This window comes from Dermacentor variabilis, chromosome 7 (genome assembly GCF_050947875.1).
Source record: "Dermacentor variabilis isolate Ectoservices chromosome 7, ASM5094787v1, whole genome shotgun sequence".
NCBI lineage: Eukaryota > Metazoa > Arthropoda > Arachnida > Ixodida > Ixodidae > Dermacentor > Dermacentor variabilis.
The window spans coordinates 137900013-137919968 of NC_134574.1; the positions used below are offsets into that span (position 1 = coordinate 137900013).

At 50.1% G+C, this 19956-nt stretch overlaps 2 protein-coding genes across 2 annotated transcripts in view; one reads left to right on the forward strand and one right to left on the reverse strand.

Moving 5' to 3' along the window:
* The window catches only part of LOC142587979 (uncharacterized), an 88952-nt gene extending 86015 nt beyond the window's left edge, over positions 1-2937 (forward strand). Inside the window, exon 3 of the mRNA XM_075699388.1 lies at positions 1127-2937. Coding sequence (XP_075555503.1) covers positions 1127-2107 — 981 coding nt within the window. The 3' untranslated portion in view covers positions 2108-2937. The remainder of the gene's footprint in view (positions 1-1126) is intronic.
* A 6910-nt stretch (positions 2938-9847) lies between these two features.
* Positions 9848-15451, reverse strand: LOC142587168 (solute carrier family 22 member 7-like). The gene is made up of 3 exons (XM_075698055.1): positions 14640-15451; positions 11276-11818; positions 9848-10753 (listed from the first exon to the last, which is right to left on the reverse strand). Exons 1-3 carry the CDS (start codon positions 15435-15437, stop codon positions 10265-10267), a joined length of 1830 nt encoding a protein of 609 aa, XP_075554170.1. The 5' UTR covers positions 15438-15451; the 3' UTR covers positions 9848-10264.
* Positions 15452-19956: the final 4505 nt, after the last annotated feature.

Genomic DNA, 19956 nt, shown 5'->3' on the forward strand with positions numbered 1-19956 from the left:
GAAACAACATTGAAATCAGTTGCTGGGCTAGTTCCTTTTATATACGAAATGCTTGTGACGTCATTCCCCACGTCGCAAGCTGCCTTCACCGAGGCAGTTTTCGCAACAATAACCTTTACCTGGAAACGTATGCGGCGAGTCCTACGTGCTTCGCACCTGATAACAACTAATTAGTTCGGATGCTTGTTTCGTGCTTGTTCATTATTCAAACGAATGCTATTCTGTATGTGGTATGCGTGATTCCAAAGAATGTATGCGCTTTTCGCTTCACTTTCCGGAGTGCTTGAAGCCTGGTCCACCTCCGCCGCGGGTAGGCCCGGTATTGCACCAATTCCGGCATTGACCCACATTTTTGCCCACAGACATGGACACGAAAAGTGCCGACAAACAAGAGGCGAAAAGCTTCACTGTAGAAATGCAAATTTCACTTCGTTTACGGAGACGCAGGCTGCCGCCGCGACGGCGCAAACAAACTTGTGTCGCCACCTGCCGGAAGCTGCAGAAAGCAGCTGGTCAGGCGGAGTTGCAGCGTGTTGCTCGCATTACTCGTTCCTTGACATTTGAATCCATTAGGCGACTCTTGTCTAGATAATTCTCCCTGTAAATTTTGTTATCTCCTTGCCGCCAGGAGCACCAGAGTAATAACTTTATGAGTTGATAAGAAAACCGACCTTTTACTGCATTAAGAAATGTTTAGGCAAACACTGTTGCTTGCTTTTCCCCATAGCTCTCTAAAAATTTATTCTCCTTTGGGATTTGAAAACATATTTGAATTTTATCAGCTTAGTGTGCTGCAAATGTTTGACTGTTCCCAGAGGTCCCAGATACACTCAGCTGCTGTACAGGGTAGCCTTTGAGAAAACACCTGTAAGCAGTACTTCGACTGGGTTTAGTTAGTTCAACATTTAGATATTTAACTACACTGTTTTGGAAGACAAAATCTATAACGAATACTGTTCAGTGGGTGATGCATGTTCCATCACTCAAAAGGTACCGTGTGTGTCTTGGTACTAAGTTTTATGTTACAAAAACAGCGTGGCTAAACATCTACGATCATCTCGCTGTGTTATTTTGCGGCAATACCAGTCGCACGACAGTCGCGCTCTTTTGTCTCGCTATAACGCAGGCCAAGAAGAAGGCCGACGCCAGCAGCACGGACCGCACCTCGACAGCGCAGCAGCCGAGACACTGGACCATGGAAGAGCCGACGCCGTCACCCGTTACAACTACGACGACAACGGCGCCGCCGACGACGAGGGACTACTCGGGTCTCTACATCTCGCCTCCCATCATGGTCCTGGACGGCAACGGAGAACGGGACAACACTCGCGTAGTCCACGACGTCCTCGTGGTCAAGAACCGCCCATCCCGACGTCCTTCAACGCTGAGACCTCCCGGAGGCTCCAGTCTGGTCCAGTCCTCCATCATCAGGAGACCGCCGCCCTTCTGGGCAGGCACAGCCGTACCGTCGGGCTACGGCGTCTCTCACGCCGTGCTCATGAACAACCACCGCCCCCCATCCGCGTCGTCGGCCTTCAAGAGACCCTACCCGGGTGTAACCTCCATCCACATCTACCCGCTGACCACCGCGCCCTCGACGACCACGTCGGCGTACCCGCCTCAAGGAACCATCGCGTCGGTGCCGCTCTCCGTGTACGACACGGTGGCCAACACGACCATCGTGCACCAGAACATCATCACCCTGTCCAAGCCGACCTACTCTTCTTCGTCTTCGCAGTCTCAAACGACCACGTCTTCTACGCCTTACATGGAAGAAGAAGACTACGGCACCACGACGGAAGCGATGACGGAATCCACCGAGGCTTCCTCGCCGTCTTCGCCGTCGAGACCCTCGACGACCGAGCCGATGCCGGACTGGGCCCTCCAGCACCAGCACCATCACCGACCCGTGGTCACGACATCGCCCCCGTCGTCCAGTCTCGTGGCGCCCATCGGTTCCATGCCCGGAATCCTGGGTCCCATCAGCAACCTGGTGCAGAAGTTTCCTACCGGATCGCTATCCATGTTTCAGAACATCGGACGTGTCATGGCCGTGCTCCCGACGATGCTGGCCGCGTTCCTTCTCACGGCGCTCCTCTTCGTGTGAGTGCTATGGGGGTCGATGGGCCTGGTCGCCGCAAGGTAAAGCTGTAGTCGCTGACTACCTTCGCTAGCATCGGTAAGCATGCAGGCAACTCGATGGCGGACAATTAAGTGGCTACTCTGCTCGTCCTATTGGCGTGTTCCACTCGTCAAGCACCTCCGACGATCCTGCCCTGAAGAAACACCCGACGTCCTGTGTGACCCAATCAAGTGCACCTTCGTGCTGTTGGAGTGTCTATCCTTGTGAACTTAGGACGTGTGCGTGCAGCTGAGTGCTGCATGCCTGGTAAGGATTACTTCCCACTGCGACGCGGTCAGCCAAACCAGTGTCCTAAGGGAGACTAGGAGGAGACGTGATAGACCCCAGCGACCATACATGACACCCGGCTGGACTTGGATGACCGAGAGTGTCGCGGTTTCTGTGCGTTCAGGCGCAGCCTATAGTGTGTGTAAACGATTGCGTTTAATTGGCTACGCTATATATCGCTTGGCTACGCGATATTGCTACAAAGGTATATTTGCGGGCAGGTCGAAAAGGGCACTTAAACCTGGATTAAGGTTATCCTCGGCGCAGCGTGACTGAGAATACTATGTTGAAGCGAATTAATGAATGATGTATATCTCTGCGCCTACCACGCCACCAGATGAGTAGGATAATAATGCAGACTTATATGACGCTGGGCCACGAGCTTTAACTCACACTAATTTGTCAGCATAGAGTTCTACTCTCGCGAATTATTTTTGGTTATTAAGAACCACTTTGCCTGTAAGATAGGATTTCCGTCGAAATTCCGGCTGTTAACTGTAGGTATACGTAAATTTACACGCGCTAGAACAGCACAAAGGTATGGGCCAATACAAGCTTAAAGTAATGGCACAATGGCAGTACATAGTATCACATTGGCCCAGCATGGTACCACTACGTCCCACATTCATGCGACATAAACCTGACATGGAAATACATTGGATAAATATGAAACCGCTTTGGCCCTACATCGAACCACATAGGCCTGACATGGAATTACGCTGACCCAATGTGGGACCACTTTGGCTCTACAATGAGTCACCCCGGTCTGACATAAGATTACATCGGCCCAACGTGAGACCGCTTTGGCTCCACGTTGGGCCACAAAGACCTGATTTGAAATTGCATAGGCCAAACATGGAATCACATTCGTCCAGGATAGAGATACGTTGGCGCCACATAAATTTGTATTGGCTCAGACACGTGGACACATTGGCTCTACCTTTAAACCATGTTATCAATGCAAGAGACCACATTAGCACCAAGTGGATCTACATTGGCCCAACGCGATATCTCATTATCCCGATTTCCAGTACCACTTGAGATCTTTCTCGTGTTCACCATACTCCCTGCCACAAATTTCGCGAAGCTGTTTACTTTGTTGACAGCCCATTTAGGCCATAAGAGTAGAGCCATAAGAGCCGTAAGACGTGTGATCACTCGCTATTCATTCCGTAGAAGTTGAGCTTGTGCCGCTAAGTTACGATATTTGTTACTCAAGGCACGACTTCGAGCTTTCTTCGGACCCAGTAGTGACATTAAAACAAAGGTAACGGGCGCCATGCAGTGTACAGTGAAGAATAGTTCCTACGAAATCCTCTGTCCGTATAGCTTTCCTGGGTCCCCGAAATGTACATTTTTACAGCTCAAGGAACGCAGCACACAAAGGCTCGGCTTCGCGTCACGTACCTGTGAGAGATAGGGTGGGCAGCTGCTAAGAAGAACGACGTTCTCTTTCGAGACATGTAGCTAGTTCATTACCGTACATAGCGCGTATGTTAAGGACGTGGGCTCCCGAGTGGTCTATGTCTACGACACATTTGTGACGTCCTCAGTTATTAATTTATTACCTCATTCACGCTAATACTCCGAGGCCTGTAGCGCTACGTCCATTTCAGATCGCCACATTTACTGAAAGCGAGTGTTTCTTTATGCCATGTTCTTTAGGACACTCCATTTATTAAACACCGATACTCGCGGTATTGCATATATCTCTTTCTTGAAGGGCAAGAGCACATTGTCCATATCACATAAGCTAAGGTACTCATTAAGACAACTATTTACCTTCAGTTACCAACAATGAAATGTAAGTGAAACAAACTGTACGAGAGCCGGACTCTCAACAAAAGTAGACAGTCCAGTCAAATCACGTGTCCGCACGGCGTACTCAACTAAACTATTCGCTGAGGTGGTATCCAATGAAACGGTACCTCGCTACGTTTACCGCGACCCGTTTCGCGAAGCACTAAGTATATAGAGACGTGACTATCGGGGGAATAAATACGACCAATTGGTCCCAGGCCTCAACCGGAAAACCTAATCTGCGAGACGTGCCACGTACAGACGCAGCACTAACTCTGAACGCTCCAGCTTTTTTTCCAGGCTCAGCCATATCGGCTACGTACGTTCGTGCCCGAACAATCTGCAAAACCCCTCAACCGACCTGCGAAAGTGTAGTGCTGCGACGCTGGGCGTCCTTTCCGGCACGAACACCTGCAAAGCCTTCGTCCTATTTAAAATGCCAATAAAAGACATTCTCTCGTGTGAACTGTGCCTTCTGTATACTGGCCAAACAGCGAGGAAAAGCAGCTGAACGACACCCGCCAGCTAGGGAGATGCCGTGAGTACGCAATGTCACCCGACAATCACCTCGCTGTGCGAAAGCCGTTTCCTCGCTCACAAACGATCTGCATTGTTATTTCGTTATTTTGGACAAGCTCGAGGGCAGAGGTTAATATAGCAGTGCCGGCCGGGGTCCCAGATGGAAGAGGCATATTCGAGTTTACTTCGGACTAAAGATTTGTAAAGAAGGAGTTTTAAAGAAACGGGAGCAGATGAAAAATTGTGCCGGAGGTAACCTAACGAGCGGTTTGCGTTGCTAATTATTTTGCTAATATGAAGAGACCAAGAAAGAGAGGAAGTTATGTGGACACCTAAGTAGCAATTGGATGTTACGGGTTCGAGTGCAGAATTCTCGAGTAAGTAGGGAGTGGGGCAAGAAGTTGTACGGGAGATACGTAATACCTTACATTTCTTTATGTTGAATTCCATCAGCCAGACTTTACACCAGTTAGATATACAGTTGATATCGTTTTGAAGGATTGTAACATCATTTTGGTCAATAATTTCTCGGAAGACTAGGCAATCGTTGGCGAATAAGTGAATGTTAGAGGTCGAAGCACCAGGTACAAAACGTTACGGACGTAGTGCAAACACGTAAAAAGCTTTACAACTGTATCCAGCACTACGAAACTATATAATTTTTTTTAAATTTGTTTCTTCCTCTGTGAGAGGAATTTGTCAGCTTTGCTCGACGACGTTACTTCACGAGGTTACTCGACGACTTTACTCGACGATGATTGCGCCAACCAGCCCAGGCAGCTGCTCGGCTGCAGTTCAAATCTGTATCGGTGTAGCAAATGGACGGCGCGTTACGAATACGTTATGCAAACACGCAAAAAACTTTAACAACTGTATACAACAATTAAAAAACTATATAAAAAAAATTAAATAATTTGTTTTTTTCCTCTGCGAGAGGAATCTGTCGTAACGCGAGAGCGAAACGTTTATTCTGAGAAGTCATGGCATGCAGCTTCCTTGCGCATTCCCAAAACACAAGTCCGTAAAAATGCACAGCCTTCTGTGAATTAGGGCGAAGCAATGAAATCGATATAGCAAGCACGTAATGCCGGCGCCGCTACACTTAAGCAGCACTCCGGAGGCTACCAGGCGTCAGACGTCATGTCTGTGACGCGACGGTGAGTCTGTGTGGCGAAACTCCGTGCTTAACGTTTTGTACCTGGTGCTTTTACGACAAATAAAGCATTATTATTATTATTATTATTATTATTAGTAGTAGTAGTAGTAGTAGTAGTATTAGTAGTAGTAGTAGTAGTAGTAGTAGTAGTAGTAGTAGTAGTAGTAGTAGTAGTAGTAGCAGCAGCAGCAGCAGTAGTAGTAGCAGTAGTAGTAGTAGTAGCAGTTGTAGTAGTAGCAGTAGTAGTAGTAGTAGCAGTTGCAGTAGTAGTAGTAGTAGTAGCAGCAGTAGCAGTAGTAGTAGTAGCAGTAGTAGTTGTAGTAGTAGTAGTAGTATTAGTAGTAGTAGTGCATCTGCGCGTCTTCCTTTAGCGAGCGAAAACGCGACGCACGCCAAAGCGGCCGCGAGAGCATGCGCACGAAGGAAATTAAAAAATGGGAGGACTCTTAAGCTTCGCCTTTAAGAGGTGGAATGCGATAGTGTTCAAAGATCCCCGACTGCTTCTGACGCTTCCGAGCAATTGCAGCTTGTGCGTAACCGTAAGGTTTACCGGGCAACACTGGCGGCGAAATCTATGCGCGAAGGCGAGCTTTCTGGTAGATAAAACGCGGCCTCTTGCGTGGGCCGTTCTTCTGTGATCGTTTCGCACTTTTGTTACTGGAGTCTGAGAATTTTTATCATAAAAGGTGCGCGCTGTCGGTGTTTTGTTTCGTGGCATCTGTTTATGGGCTTCTGTTCTCAAAATTGCATGGAATAACTTTGTAAAGAACGTAAGACAAGTTATAGGCAACTTTAGTGATGGAAGAACAACTTTAGCGCCGTACAGAATATGTGCGGTTCGGGATGATTTGCTCGGCTGCGGAGGCCGGCGCCTAGGCCGACGCCGGACACCGATAAAGCGCGGCGCGGACTCGCTGCGCATCTTCATGCCTTCTTATGCCTGCTAATCATGCTTTGTCATTTCAATGCGTTAGCATTCTAGGGCTACTTCCGTCGGAAATCTGTCCGTGCGTCCGTCTTTCTGTAACGCGTGACACCATGTGCTCCAAAACGAGAAGAAAGAGGGTTAACCGAGGGGCCCGATTTTTATTAATCATATCATGAGAAGCCAACAAACAAAGGCACCAAGCACAACATAGGGGAAATTACTTGTACCTACTAACTGAATTAAAGAGATTATAAATTAATGGCGATGAAAGTGGATGAAAAGACAACTTGCCGCAGGTGGGGAACGATCCCACTTCTTCGCACGCTCCCACGTCTTCGCGTGCGAAGACGTGGGATCGTTCCCCACCTGCGGCAAGTTGTCTTTTCATCCACTTTCATCGCCATTAATTTATCATTTCTTTAATTCAGTTAGTAGGTACAAGTAATTTCCCCTATGTTGTCCTTGGTGTCTTTGTTTGTAGGCTTCTCATAATATGTGGTCCACAGTTACACGGGGTCCCGAAGGGGTATATGTGAGAATGCCTATGACTACGTACGCCTACTGAGATTTAGGAATATGACTATATATAATGAGTACTGAATAAGTACACCAAAAATAATTATGGGTAATGAACAACGAGTAAGAATAATCACAATGAAATAAGACTAAGTAAGACTGATTAAGAAGTAAGACTCACTAAGACTATTTATCTTGAATGACAACGAAGTGTAATGTAGTTTAATTACGACGAAATTACGTAATAAGCGTAATGGCACTTGAGGGTTACTGCTAATCAAAGCTAACTTACATCAAACTAATTAGCCTAACCAAGAGTAGTTACGGATAAATCAATTACACCTATTCAAGATTGATTAAGAGTATTTAGAATCAATTATGCACGCCTAATTTCGCTTGATGAACATTAAAATTGAATAAAAAGAATTACGTGCGGCGCGGTATGCACGGTACACGGGCGTTTTTGAATTTCATCCCCTACGAAATGCGGCCGCTGCAGTCGGGATTCGAACCCGCCAGCTCGTGCTGAGCAGCGCATCGCCATAGCCGATAAGCCACCACGGCGGACTAAATTAAGACTAACCAGAATCGCTTAAGATAATTACGATTACCTAAGTTGCATCGCTGAAACCCAATAAGGTTAACAAAGGTAATAATGTTATTCGGGGGGAAATAAAATGACTGAAGCCTAATTAAGCATAATTACGGTTACATTAGTTCAGCCCAATCAAGATTAATAAGGGTAATAAGATACTGGAAAGAAATCTGACGCACTATCTGACAAGTCCCACTAGGACAGTTTTTTCCTCAGTAATTTTTGCGGTCGCACCAGAAAGCACACGCCGGCCCCTACTGCCCACTCGGGTGTTCGACCGAGATGGCGTGCGGACGGTAACTCCGGTGGCATTCTCCAAGAGTCATCCCGGCCGCGGCGGCCGCATTTCGATGGGGGCGAAATGCGAAAACACCCGTGTGCTTAGATTTAGGTGCACGTTAAAGAACCCCAGGTGGTCAAAATTTCCGGAGTCCTCCACTACGGCGTGCCTCATAATCAGAAAGTGGTTTTGGCACGTAAAACCCCAAATATCATTATCATCATCATTCTCCAAGAGTCCCACTTTGAGCTCACAGAGCGGCAAAGTAACGCGGATGTAACGAAACTAGCGTGATGGCTGCACGAAGTACGCACATGGGGAGAAATTTCCTGTGGAACCAGGCATAACTGTCGTGTTAACGGAGTGACACGACGAGCTAGATATCTATATCTGCAGTAAAACTCGTGCGGGGTGAGAATAAAGCGTTTTTTTTTCTCCATCACAAGCTAGTTTTCTTTCTTTTTTTTTTACAGCGAAGCTGTTTAAGGGCTAGTATCCCCATTATCGTGTCCGCGTGTAGAAAAAGAACGATCATCATCAGGATTGGCTCCAGCGTCGCTGTCCACTTCCACAAGCAGAACTTTATGTTGGGCTAGGCTAGTTGGTGCATGTTACTCAAGTACTAAAGCGCCAGACAGACGACTCCTCTTGCGTCTCTTCTTGTGTCGTCTGTTCCGCGCTTTAGTGCTTCAGTAATCTTCTGCCACAGCTGGCTCGTTGGCGCCCCTCGGCGCTACTGCGCGTACGCGCTCGTGCCATTTACTGCTCCCGCGTTCGTCGTCGTCATTAGAGAGCTTTAGGTTAGGGGACGCAAGCTGCTTGCCTACGCAAGAGCTAGGGGCCACGGTACAGCGCATGCGCAGACCCCTACGTCCGAGTCTGCGCATGCGCAGTACCGTCGCCCCTAGTTCTTGCGTACGCAAGCAGCTTGCGTCCCCTAACCTAAAACTCCCTATTAAGTCCGTAGCGCGCGAGGCACCCAAGGGTGCGAGGCACCGGGGGAGGGGAAGGAATGGTGGGGGTGCGGCGTTCTACTCCGGCTGCAACTGCTCATGCGGAGGCAGCGCGCGGTCGCATCTCGAGAGCCATCTGCGTTTGGGGGCAGAGTCTAGGTACGTCGGCGGCTCGTATAGCTTTGTGCGTTCTGGGTGCTCTCCGCGCTCACTGCAGTGAAGCGATAGACAGCACGAATGCCACTTCGCTCGCTGCTGCTGCCGCGTTTCCTCGCACCATCGTTTTGACAGCGCGTTTCCGCGGTCATCGAAAGAGATGAGTTCATGTTTCTATTGCGCGCGTGACAGCATGTTTGTGAATTAGTATGCACATGTTTACGAGTTTATACGGCCTATAAAACTACTATCCTTACTTCGTCCAGCTGTCAATTAATCTGCTTTCGCAATCGATGTTTCGCCTTCCGGGTGAAACTGCGACTTTTTTTTTTCGTGCCCATTGTAAAATTAGGGCTCTTCGACTTCACTTTCGTGTCATAATCTCCACTTGAAAGTTTGTTTTATGATCTCCTTAATTAGAATGTACCTGCGGCGCCCGCACCAATTTGAAATGGTGGACAAGCCAGCTCTACAGCGCTTTATGTTCCTCTCTTGATTAGGCTCAAGAGATTGAATGGTTATTCAAATGAAAGAGAGAGTTTAATAAAAAAGTGCGCTAATTCGTTTTCCAACACATAAGGTAGCGAATACGTAGGTACTAGTAAAAGGTAAAGCTAAATGGCGAAGTGTCCAGGAACATAAAGAAAAACCACGTATACGGAACGATTCATCTAACGCCCACTAAAAGATGTCTCTTCCCTTTACGCCAGGAGCCACGCCGAACAAAGTCGGCCACTGCAATAACAGTTTCACGTGTTCTGCTTCCACTCGACGTCGCAAGACGGCGCCACTGTTGCCGCTGCTCACGTGTACGTCTCCGGCATTCCCGTAAAGAGTAACACGCGGTAAGCATAGGCCGAAACATTCCGAAAGTTCGACCCGAAGCAGCGGTCGCTGTCGGCCCAGGTTGCGGAGCATCGGACGCGAGCGCCTCCTGGCGTCGTCCCGCGGTCACAGCTTCGTCTGCGAGGTGTAACCGGCTCGCCTGCGTAGCAGTATCTGCAGCAGCGAGTCCACGCGGACGGGTTCCTCCTGCTCGGCCTCTTCGATGGTGTCCGGAACCCTTAAGACGTTCGTCTCCGGCAGCAGCAGAGCCAGCAGGCCGAAGGTGAACGTGCCCAGCGAGACGAGAAGCAGGGCGAACACGTCCTTCGCGAGAGGGTCGAGGCGGACGACGTATCGGACGGCCACGGCCACCAGGACTCCGAGGCGACCGCAGACGGTGGCGCCCCCGTAGCCCGCGCCTCGCACTACGGTCGGGAACACCTCGGCCGTGTACACGAACAGGGTGGCGAACACGCACAGCAGCGCGAGCATGGCGACCGTCATGATGAGCTTGAAGAGGAACCAGTGCTCCAGCACTATCACCACGGCCAGCGCCGTGGCCAGAAGCGAGACGAGGGTCATGCTGAGCGCCAGCGTCCGCCGACGGCCCCACGCCTTGAAGAAAAATGAAAGCTTACGGAGTGCACAGGCACCACCGTCGCGTAAACGAACTGTGGCAGTCTCATATCGGCTTCTCGCACTTTCTTCGCCTCCGTAAGGACATCTACTTCGGACTATTCTAAACTGCATCAGATATGTATACACGAAAAGAAAAGAAACAAGTATAGTGAAAGTCAAAGGAGACCTCAATGTGTCTATATATTATTTATAGTCTCCTTTCGATTGTATTTGCACCACTTGCAGGCCGCTTTGCGTTATTATGTGATTGCCTTTTCATCTCTACAATAGCTATGGACCGTCAACCTACAATACTTAACAAGCCTATCTCGTAGAATCAATTTGTGGTAAAACAACTGTAAAATAAGTGTAAGATAACTGTAAAACCGTAGAAGAATTGACACCCTTAAAAGTGAAAAAGGGTGCACCTATAACTCTTACCCTGTGAGTCATAGACAGATTTACAGCCTTTTTTTTCTCTTTTAAGGGTGTAAATTGTTTTAACAGTGCACATCGTACCTTCATGAGCCCGTAGTGCAGAGCCAGGAGCGGCGCCATGACGTACGCCATCAGCAGCTCGACCTCGCCCAACCCGCGCAGTCGGCCGCGGGGCCTCATGCAGACGGCGCCCTGCAGCGCGAAGAACCAGCAGCCGAACGCGATGAACGAGCGCGAACGGACGCAGCTGCACCGGAGCAGGTCCCAGAAGGACGGCGGACCGGGCGGGGTGGCCGGGAAGCCGCCGCGTCGGTTCTTGACGTTCTCCACGACCTCGCCGAACAGGGGTCGCAGCTCGTCGACGTTGAGGCCGTTCACGCGCGCCGCCCAGAAGACCACGCGCTCGGCCTCGGCGAATCGCCACGTGACGACGAGCCATCGCGGCGACTCCTCCATCCAGAAGGTGGCCAGCACCAGCAGGGCCGCAGGGAGCGCGAGGCTCGCCTGCACGGAACGCCAGTCGTAGGTGAAGCGGGCCGCCATGGACAGCCAGAAGGGCCCCAGCATCGACAGGCCGCAGAAGGCGAGCGTGGTGAACGCCGTGCGGCCACAGCGAGGTGTCACCTGCGAACGGAGGGAAAGAGGGGAAGGGGGGGAGGAGGAGTGGAAGATTGTTAGAGGAACGATAGAGGTACACGTCCAAGTTGGGCTGGATTAGAAAGTAGCACCTAACGGAATACGGGAAAGGTTAGTCTCTTGCCGCCGAAATTCGAAGAAACTGGAAATATCGAAAGAAATGTTCGCAGTGCATTAGAAAAAAGAAAATCAGGGCCCCGTTCTTAAAGAAAGATGATTTAACGCGAAGCTTTCCCCAATGCAAACTGAATCGAAGTCCAAAGCCGACGACCACGCAACGAACCCGAGAAATGCTGAGCGACCCGATGCTATGCATATGTGATTTGATTGCTTGTTGAGGATCGTATTTTGCGAACGTTGAAGTTGAATGAAGACAGATTTCGTTAAGTTGCGTAGCCTTTATGTTAGATCATGTAGCCGTTGATTACACGCGCACACACTTTCCCGGGCGACTCTACACATGCGTTCGCGTACGACAGCCTCCTCTTCTGCCGCGCGCTGCACCCTCGGAATACCCATTGTGACGGCCGCAAATACATTGCGTGACGCGCGCAGTGCAATGCAGATATATACAGTTCGTCTGGGTAGCCTAGCGTTTTCCCATTGGTCGAGAGCCTAACGTTGTTCCCATTCTTCTTATAAGTACAACAGCGAATGTAAACTGTAGTGTTCTACGCAGACGTGTAAGTTGGCTTTCCCGCAGTGCGTTTTCGGCGCTCGCGGACGAATTCGTGAGACCTAGAAAGCTTCGCTTCAAGACGGCAAAGGAGTGCACAGAGATAAAAAGAGACGGTCCCAGCGTTCTACCTTTCCTATAAACTTTTTTTTTTGTCTCTGCGCTCCTTATCCGCTTCTTTCGCAGACGCTGCAGCATGCCCTTGCCTAAATACCAACTAGACCGACTTTCTGCCCAACATGCCGGAAATATTCGTTCCTATATTAGGCACCAGACACAGGGCAGATGGAGTTGTAGCAGTTTTAGCTTCCAGCAGGTCCTACCGACCCGGTGGCGCCAGCCAGACGCTTGGACTACGATGTAAAGGAGGCACAATTCTGAACAGCAACAGGCGCGAGCGAGTTTCATGACTTTCTCGAACTTGGTAAACGAAGCTATACGCTGAGCCTCGCCCGATCTACTGCATGCAACATAGCACTTTCATACGCAGGACGTGGAAAAACTTGTCTCAAGAGCAACGACGGCTAGAGGGCATTGTGAACGCGCAACGTCTATGTGATGCTTGATGACGATTTATTGGCGTCCCCTTTGAAGCAGGATGTGATTAGGGACGCGTGGACACGGCACACTAACAAGGCGGCATGTGGACACGGGACACACAAGGCGACAAGGACAAGCGCAAGTCTTTTTGGTGTCCCGTGTCCACTTTTGCGCTAGTCACTTCAGCATGGAATCCCCTTTGAAACGGGGCGGGGACAAATCGTCGCTTAGCCTGTTTGAGTTCTTCAAGTATGCTATCAATGGTTTTCCTTATAGTATTGTTGTATACAACTCTTCAACCTCGATAAGGGTGCCTCGATAGGAGCGTCGCCGTTAAGCGTAGTGACACCCACTGAGTGGCCCCGCGCGGTTGTGTACCACAATGGCGACCCAGATACTGCTAGAAGTGTCTCTTTGTGTCACTGGTTTTAGAACAAAACGTGAGCGAAATAGCATGGGAGATTATGAGACCTTTAACTTATCAGGAATAATATTTTGGACCGGAACAACGAGTTTTCATTTTGATGCGAAAGCATCGAGTTGCCCATTGAGCGTAAAAGGCGGCGTCTGTAGCAGCGAAGCGGCACCTAAATGCTCATTGGCTGCGACCCCACATCACGTGAGCGCGTCACAGGAACATTGCGGGCGAAAGGGGACACCTGCTGTGGCGATAGCACGCCAGGTGTTGCGTGATGGAAGAGGGCATCACCGCGACGCGTCGTCACATTCGCTCTCGGAAGCCTGTGTTATCAGTGCGATCCTTGTCCGCGCGACCTCTCGCCTGCGTCATAACTTCGTCTCGGCAATCGCTATAACGAAATTATTGTGCAAAAAGCAGAGTAAATCCGAAATGAAAAACGTAGGAGGTAGTGAGTTTCGAACCTACGACCACACGTTCAAAGCCAGAGTGCCTTACCAACCGGGCTAAAACAGACCAAGCGCCTCAACTCACTGGCTTGCCTGCGAGGAGTTCATAACTCAAAGGACCACACAGTGGCGTTCAATTGGACACTAAGGATTTCGCATTCACAACTCGTAAGCAGTGCTTAGGCGTCCTCGGATATTTTTTTTTCAATCAGCCTGGAAACAAAGTTCACAAAGCAAAAGCAGTTTAACTGTGACCAGCTTGGAAGCTAGCGTGCCACTGTTTCCATGGTCATGTAGAGGCAGCGGCTGAACGGCATGGCTATACGGCGGGCGTACCTTGGGCCGACCACAACGGCGAACGTGTTGCCACCTTTCACGGCGAGAATCCCTACAATCGAGCCACCCTAGCAACGTCTCCTACAAGAATCCTCCGCCCGCTAGGTCATGTGATCCGGCGCTGCTTTAGGTACAGAAAGCTTTGCGCGCCCGGTGCCCGCAGCGCCTTAGGGTCGAACTACATGTACGCGTGCCGGCGTGCTCGCGCCGGCGCGCCTTGCGTCTGCCCAACTGGTGGAGCAGACGTCCGGGCTCGCGCCGCTCTTCCAGATGCACGATCTGTCCTGCAGCATGTGTGTGCGCGTATGGCTGTGCCTTCTGTCTGGCTGCATTCATGCGTAGGGGGCGCCGATGAGCGTACGTGTGGTTCGGGCCTTCACGACTACACACCTCGAACAGGATGAGCGTTGACGTGACCTCGGCGACGCTGGAGGCGGCGCCCGTGACCACGCGCAGCGCGACGAACGCGTACAGGGACCGCACGAGGCAGGTGGCGAGGCTGGACAGCGCCAGCACAACCACGGCCGCGCACAGCACGGGGCGGCGGCCGACTCGGTCGGCGTAGTGGCCCGCCATCGGCATGACGACCACGCCGCCCAGGAGGTACGACGCGGCCAGCGCCACCAGGACGGGCCGGCGCCGGCTGCACACCAGGTCCCACTGGCTCTCTATGGTCGGTCCTCCGGCGCTCAGGTCGTACTCCCACGCGTCGCAGGGCACCTCGGTCCTGTTGACCAGCGCCGACGCCGGGTCCTGCGGCGGGAACGGAGGCAACGCGGGTTCATAGCGCGTGCACTCGCTGGCCGAGCCGTCGGGGCGTCGGGGCAGGCTGGCGTTCTTCCACTCGTCCAGCGGCACGTTGAAGAGCTCGTCGGGTCGCCGGCACCAGTGGGCCACGGGTCGAGCGAGCGCCGTGAGAACCGTGTTGTGCAGGGCGACCACGAGCAGGCACAGCACGGTGCCGGCGAGCACGCGTCTCTGGAAGGGTCCCGTGCCGAAGATGAGCACCGACTTCGGCGCGGTCTGCTCGATCAGGTTCTTCAGCCGCTCGCCGTCGATGCGGAACATGGCCACCGGCGAGCTGGACATGCGCTCCATGGCCGGGGCCGTGCCGGTGCCTCCGGTCGCTGTTGCCGAATGCCCTTCGGAACGTTCGGCGCACGGACGATGACGATGTTGATGTGGCATCCATAAGCACTGCGGGGGATCTGCCCCGAATGGGGCGCCGCGGGCAAACGGGGTTTTCAGTTTTGAATTAGGTATTTGAAACCTTAAATTAAGGATAGAAAAAACGGAATAGAGATGGGTCAGACGTCATCTGAGGTGGTGTTGTCGTTGCTGTTGAATTTGATGTCATGTTGTTGTTGTACAAGGAGAAGTACAAGCAGTCGTGGATTGTTTCGCGGCCCATTTCTGATCCTTATATAAAATTTCAGGTTTCAATGCTGGTTTCAGTCAGCATCACACGACGGTTCCTACATCTAGTGCTGTTTTATTTGATGAAAAGCTCATCAGCGAATGCCTTAAGCAGCAGGAGCTTGACGTGGGCCGAGTCGGTGTAACATACTTGAAGTTTTTTTTTTCTTCAAGAATGCCCTAATCGACTAAAGCCTTCCCCATCCTATGGCCCTGATGGCATCCCCTCCGCAATGCTAAAAGGTTACGGCAGTATATTTGCCCCAGTATTGACATCTATATTTGATAACTCTCTGAATACTTCCACTTTCCCTGAAATGTGGAAAACTGCTCGTGCTTTTCCTGAATTTAGGCCTGGCTGTAACAGGGATGTCTTGAATTATCGCCCGATTTCTCTTCTCTCTGTTCCGCATAATATTTTTGAGCTTTATCTTCACAACATATTGTCTTTTACTGTGAAGAACCGATTGATTCCGAATCATCATGGATTTCTCAACGGCCGCTCCACTATAACAAATCTCGCAAGCTTATGACACAAATCTCCGCGCCGGTATTTCAAAGGGGGCAAGTTGGCACCATTTACTGTGACCTCAGCAAAGCTTTCGAGATATTCAGCGACTCAATGCTTCTGATCAAGCTTTGGTGTAACGCACTTTGGTGTTGACTCGTCAACTGTTACTCTCGTGGGTAGTTATGGTCTTGATAAATCACGTTACGTTAACATCAATGGCCAAACGTATTGTTTTCACGCTTCGACTAGCGGTGTCCCTGAAGGGTCGGTATAAAGACCACTGCTTTTCTTAATTTTTGTTAATGACGTTCCTTCCGCTATTGGGAATTATGCACTCTGACCTGTTTTCTTTTTATAATACGGCGCAAGAATAACCTCATCCCGAATGTTGCTAAGACCAAAGTTCTTGTTCTGTAGATTCTGTACCATTGTGTAAGGTCTGTGAGATCAACGATCTCGCTGTGCTTTTTGTTACAACCTTACACTTTTCAGCTCACACCAGACGCGTTGCAATGCGGGGTGCGCGCGCTGGGGACTCTGTTTGCAGACTACCGAGATAATGCAATCCTCCTACACCGACGCGCGAGTCGTACGCAACAATCTGTTTTTCCTCAACTCGTACACGCGTCGGTCGCCTGGAATGGCATTTCTAGATCAAACAGTGACATTATAGATCGAGCCCAGAAAAAAAAAATTTCTAAGCATACATCACCGCTTTGCAAACACGGACATTGGTCGTAGCTCTAGCACTGTTGGATTATTGTCACTGCCCTTACTTCGCAGCCGACGTAATCGCGCGGACCTTCTTTTTTCTTCAAACTCCTTCACGGTATTCTCACCTGCCCCGAACTCCTCAGTTGTATCATGTTTCGTACTCCGCGCAAGATCACCAGAGAACATAAACCTTTCATAATTAACGCTGTTGCGAAGAGCGACGAAGGGACAGGACTTGAGCTGGAAAACAACACACGACATCTGAGCGCAAACCGTCAGCTGTCAACTGCCAGTAAAAATATCAACTGTCAATATCAAACTATCAGTTGATACTTCGAGCTCAGGTGTCGTGTGTTGTTTTCTCGCTCAAGCCCTGTCCCTTCGTCGCCCTGCGCAACAGCGTTAATTATGTCATAACAACTAGCCCACTGCGTAATTTTCCCGAATCAACATTTCCATGTTCCTGTCTGTCATCACCAACACTCCACCGTCCACAGAACTCTCTCTTTGCGGACCCCAAGTACATATTATTAAAGCGGAAAGGAGAGCGAGCTGGTATGCATTCATAATGGTAACAGCGCGAAGAAAATGACGGACGGGGTGAAAGATTACAGGACGAGCGCTGATTCACAACTAAGTTTACTGAAACACGCACTAAGGAATATAAACGATACAGGCGATCACATGGCAAAAAGAGGAAAGCACAATCAGGACTCGTGGATACAAGACGTCTAGAGGGTAGCAGAGGGCAGTCCCGGGCAGCACTTTTTTTGACGCAGGTGGATGTGGCATCAGACCGGCATCTTTCTGGGATAGCCATCAAGACGTTCAGACATATTGATGATTTTTTTTATTCTAATTGACAGAGACGACTCTACTAACAAGGCAGACGAAATAAGGAATTTTTTCAGCGAGCTTGGTCAGGGTTTGAAGTTCACCTCGGAGCAAGCCAAAGAGGATGGACCACAATACCTTGACCTTAGACTACGTTTTTTTTAGATGACTATGTCTGTTGGGAATATTTCCTCCGTTCTGCCAAGCCCTTGTTGGACTTTAATTCAGTTGATTCCAAACTAGTCAAAAATGCAATTAGCATATCCGGGTCTAGGGTCGCCCTGGTAAAAACGTGTACATGCTATGGTGATGCCTTTGCACGTCAGGCAGTCAGGCTGGAGGAAGCTGGGTACCCGGGTAGCTTAATAACGGGCAGCTGTGAGAAATTGAATAAGCGGGTGAAAAACTCGAGGAGGCAGGAGGCCGAAGGAAAAAGCGGTAATAAGAATGTGCTAGTTGTACCCTATGCTCACCGCTTGTCCCATGGCCTCAAGAACGTTGCATGTCGTTATGGGGTGCAGGTTGTCTTTTCCACTTCTGTAAAATTGAGTGCTATTTGTCCGGCGGTCGAAAGGCGAGCCAGTGGAGCAGAACGTAATTCTAATGTAAGGTGCAAAGTGAATTGCGTTAATAAATACGTAGGCTGCACCACCAGTGTGGTGTGCTCTTTCCCGTTCAAGTGTGGGCTAGTGTACACAGGGCAAAAGAGCCGGCGCACCAATGTAGGACTTGGGGAGCATGAATCGTCCTCGGGCAAGAATGATTATGCGCATGTGTCTGCGCATTGCCGTCGATGCAAGTGTAAGCCTCTGCTCAAAGACACAAGAGCCCACATCGAGCGCAAGGGCACGTGGTTAACACGAAGGCCGGAGACGTGGTTATCCAGCCCCCGATCGCGCTTTCTCAGCAGAAATTAACATACCTAGATAGCACTATAGGGTAACACATGCCCTGTATTCACGTATCCTGGTTGTGCTTTCCTCGTTTTGCCATGTGATCACCTGTGCTGCTTATATTCCTTGGTGTATGTTTCAGTAAACATAGTTGCGAGTCAGCGCTCGTCCTGTAATCTTTCACACCGTCCGTCGTTTTGTTAGCGCTGTTGGCATTATCAACAGAAATATATATCCTCCAAGAGCTTTACATCGCCCTATATTTATTCGACTGCAAGCTCACAGAGCATCTGCTTTCAGGAATACGATGTAAGATAAGATATTCAAGGAATTGGGCCTGCCAGATGTCTTCGAGTTTTTCTCGTAAGGTCACGTAGTGTATTTGAGAATGACTATCTATCTGGCCTTCACAATGGAGAACATTTACGTGTGGTTGCGCTTAAATACACTATATGCTTTCTGGGAACGGAGGTAAAAGAAAAAAACATGCAGGACATTCTAACAGAAAAGATGGAACTGTTTAGCACGAGCTTGCTTGTTTGCTGTTCTGCTACCGGCTCCTGGCAAGCGCCAGCTGGCTGGGGCAATCTCGCTGGTACGTTGTCGGCACCAGTCCGACGACAGGTACTTGCCGGCTGTACAGCATGAGTTGTCTGGCTTGGACGTTTAATTAACCGGTTTCAGCTGGCTCTGAGACGCGGCGGGGTTTGAGCAGCCCTTGCAACGGCCTACAGAGCACGATGACACGGGTTCGACTCTTCAGCCCCGATGGCCGCATAGCTGACGGAGACAGAATGCAGCGAAACCCCTTGCACCGTACTACGATCTACTTGCATGTCAAAGCACCCCCAACCACCTCCCTCCCGGGTGGTCGAAATCAATTCCCGAGTACTTCGTTAGATCATCTCTCACATAATCCCGGGAAGGAGAGATAAGGGGGGGAAGGGCTTTCAAGACGATCAATCAATCGGAGGCGCGCTTTTAAGTAGGCGCGCACTCAACGAATATATCTCGACGCACTACTTCTTTCGGCGCTTGCAATCAATCGGCACTACCGTAGGTAGCCCTCGATCGCTATACCGACCGAACCTCCGCCGAGATTAGAAGTGAAAGAAGTTCAGGATAAATATAAGGCTGAGAACAAGCAAACAAGAGAACCCGTTCCATAAGACAGTCGGTCCGACACGGCCCCCTAAATTCCACGCCGCCGCAGACACAGAAAGCGCATATTGCAGCCAGGAATGCAGGAAGAAGCCGCGCAGAAGAACCAGGAAGCACCGGCGAAGTGTTTCGATGTAAACGAAACACACAACACGACAAGGAAAGCCCCTCCCTGCCT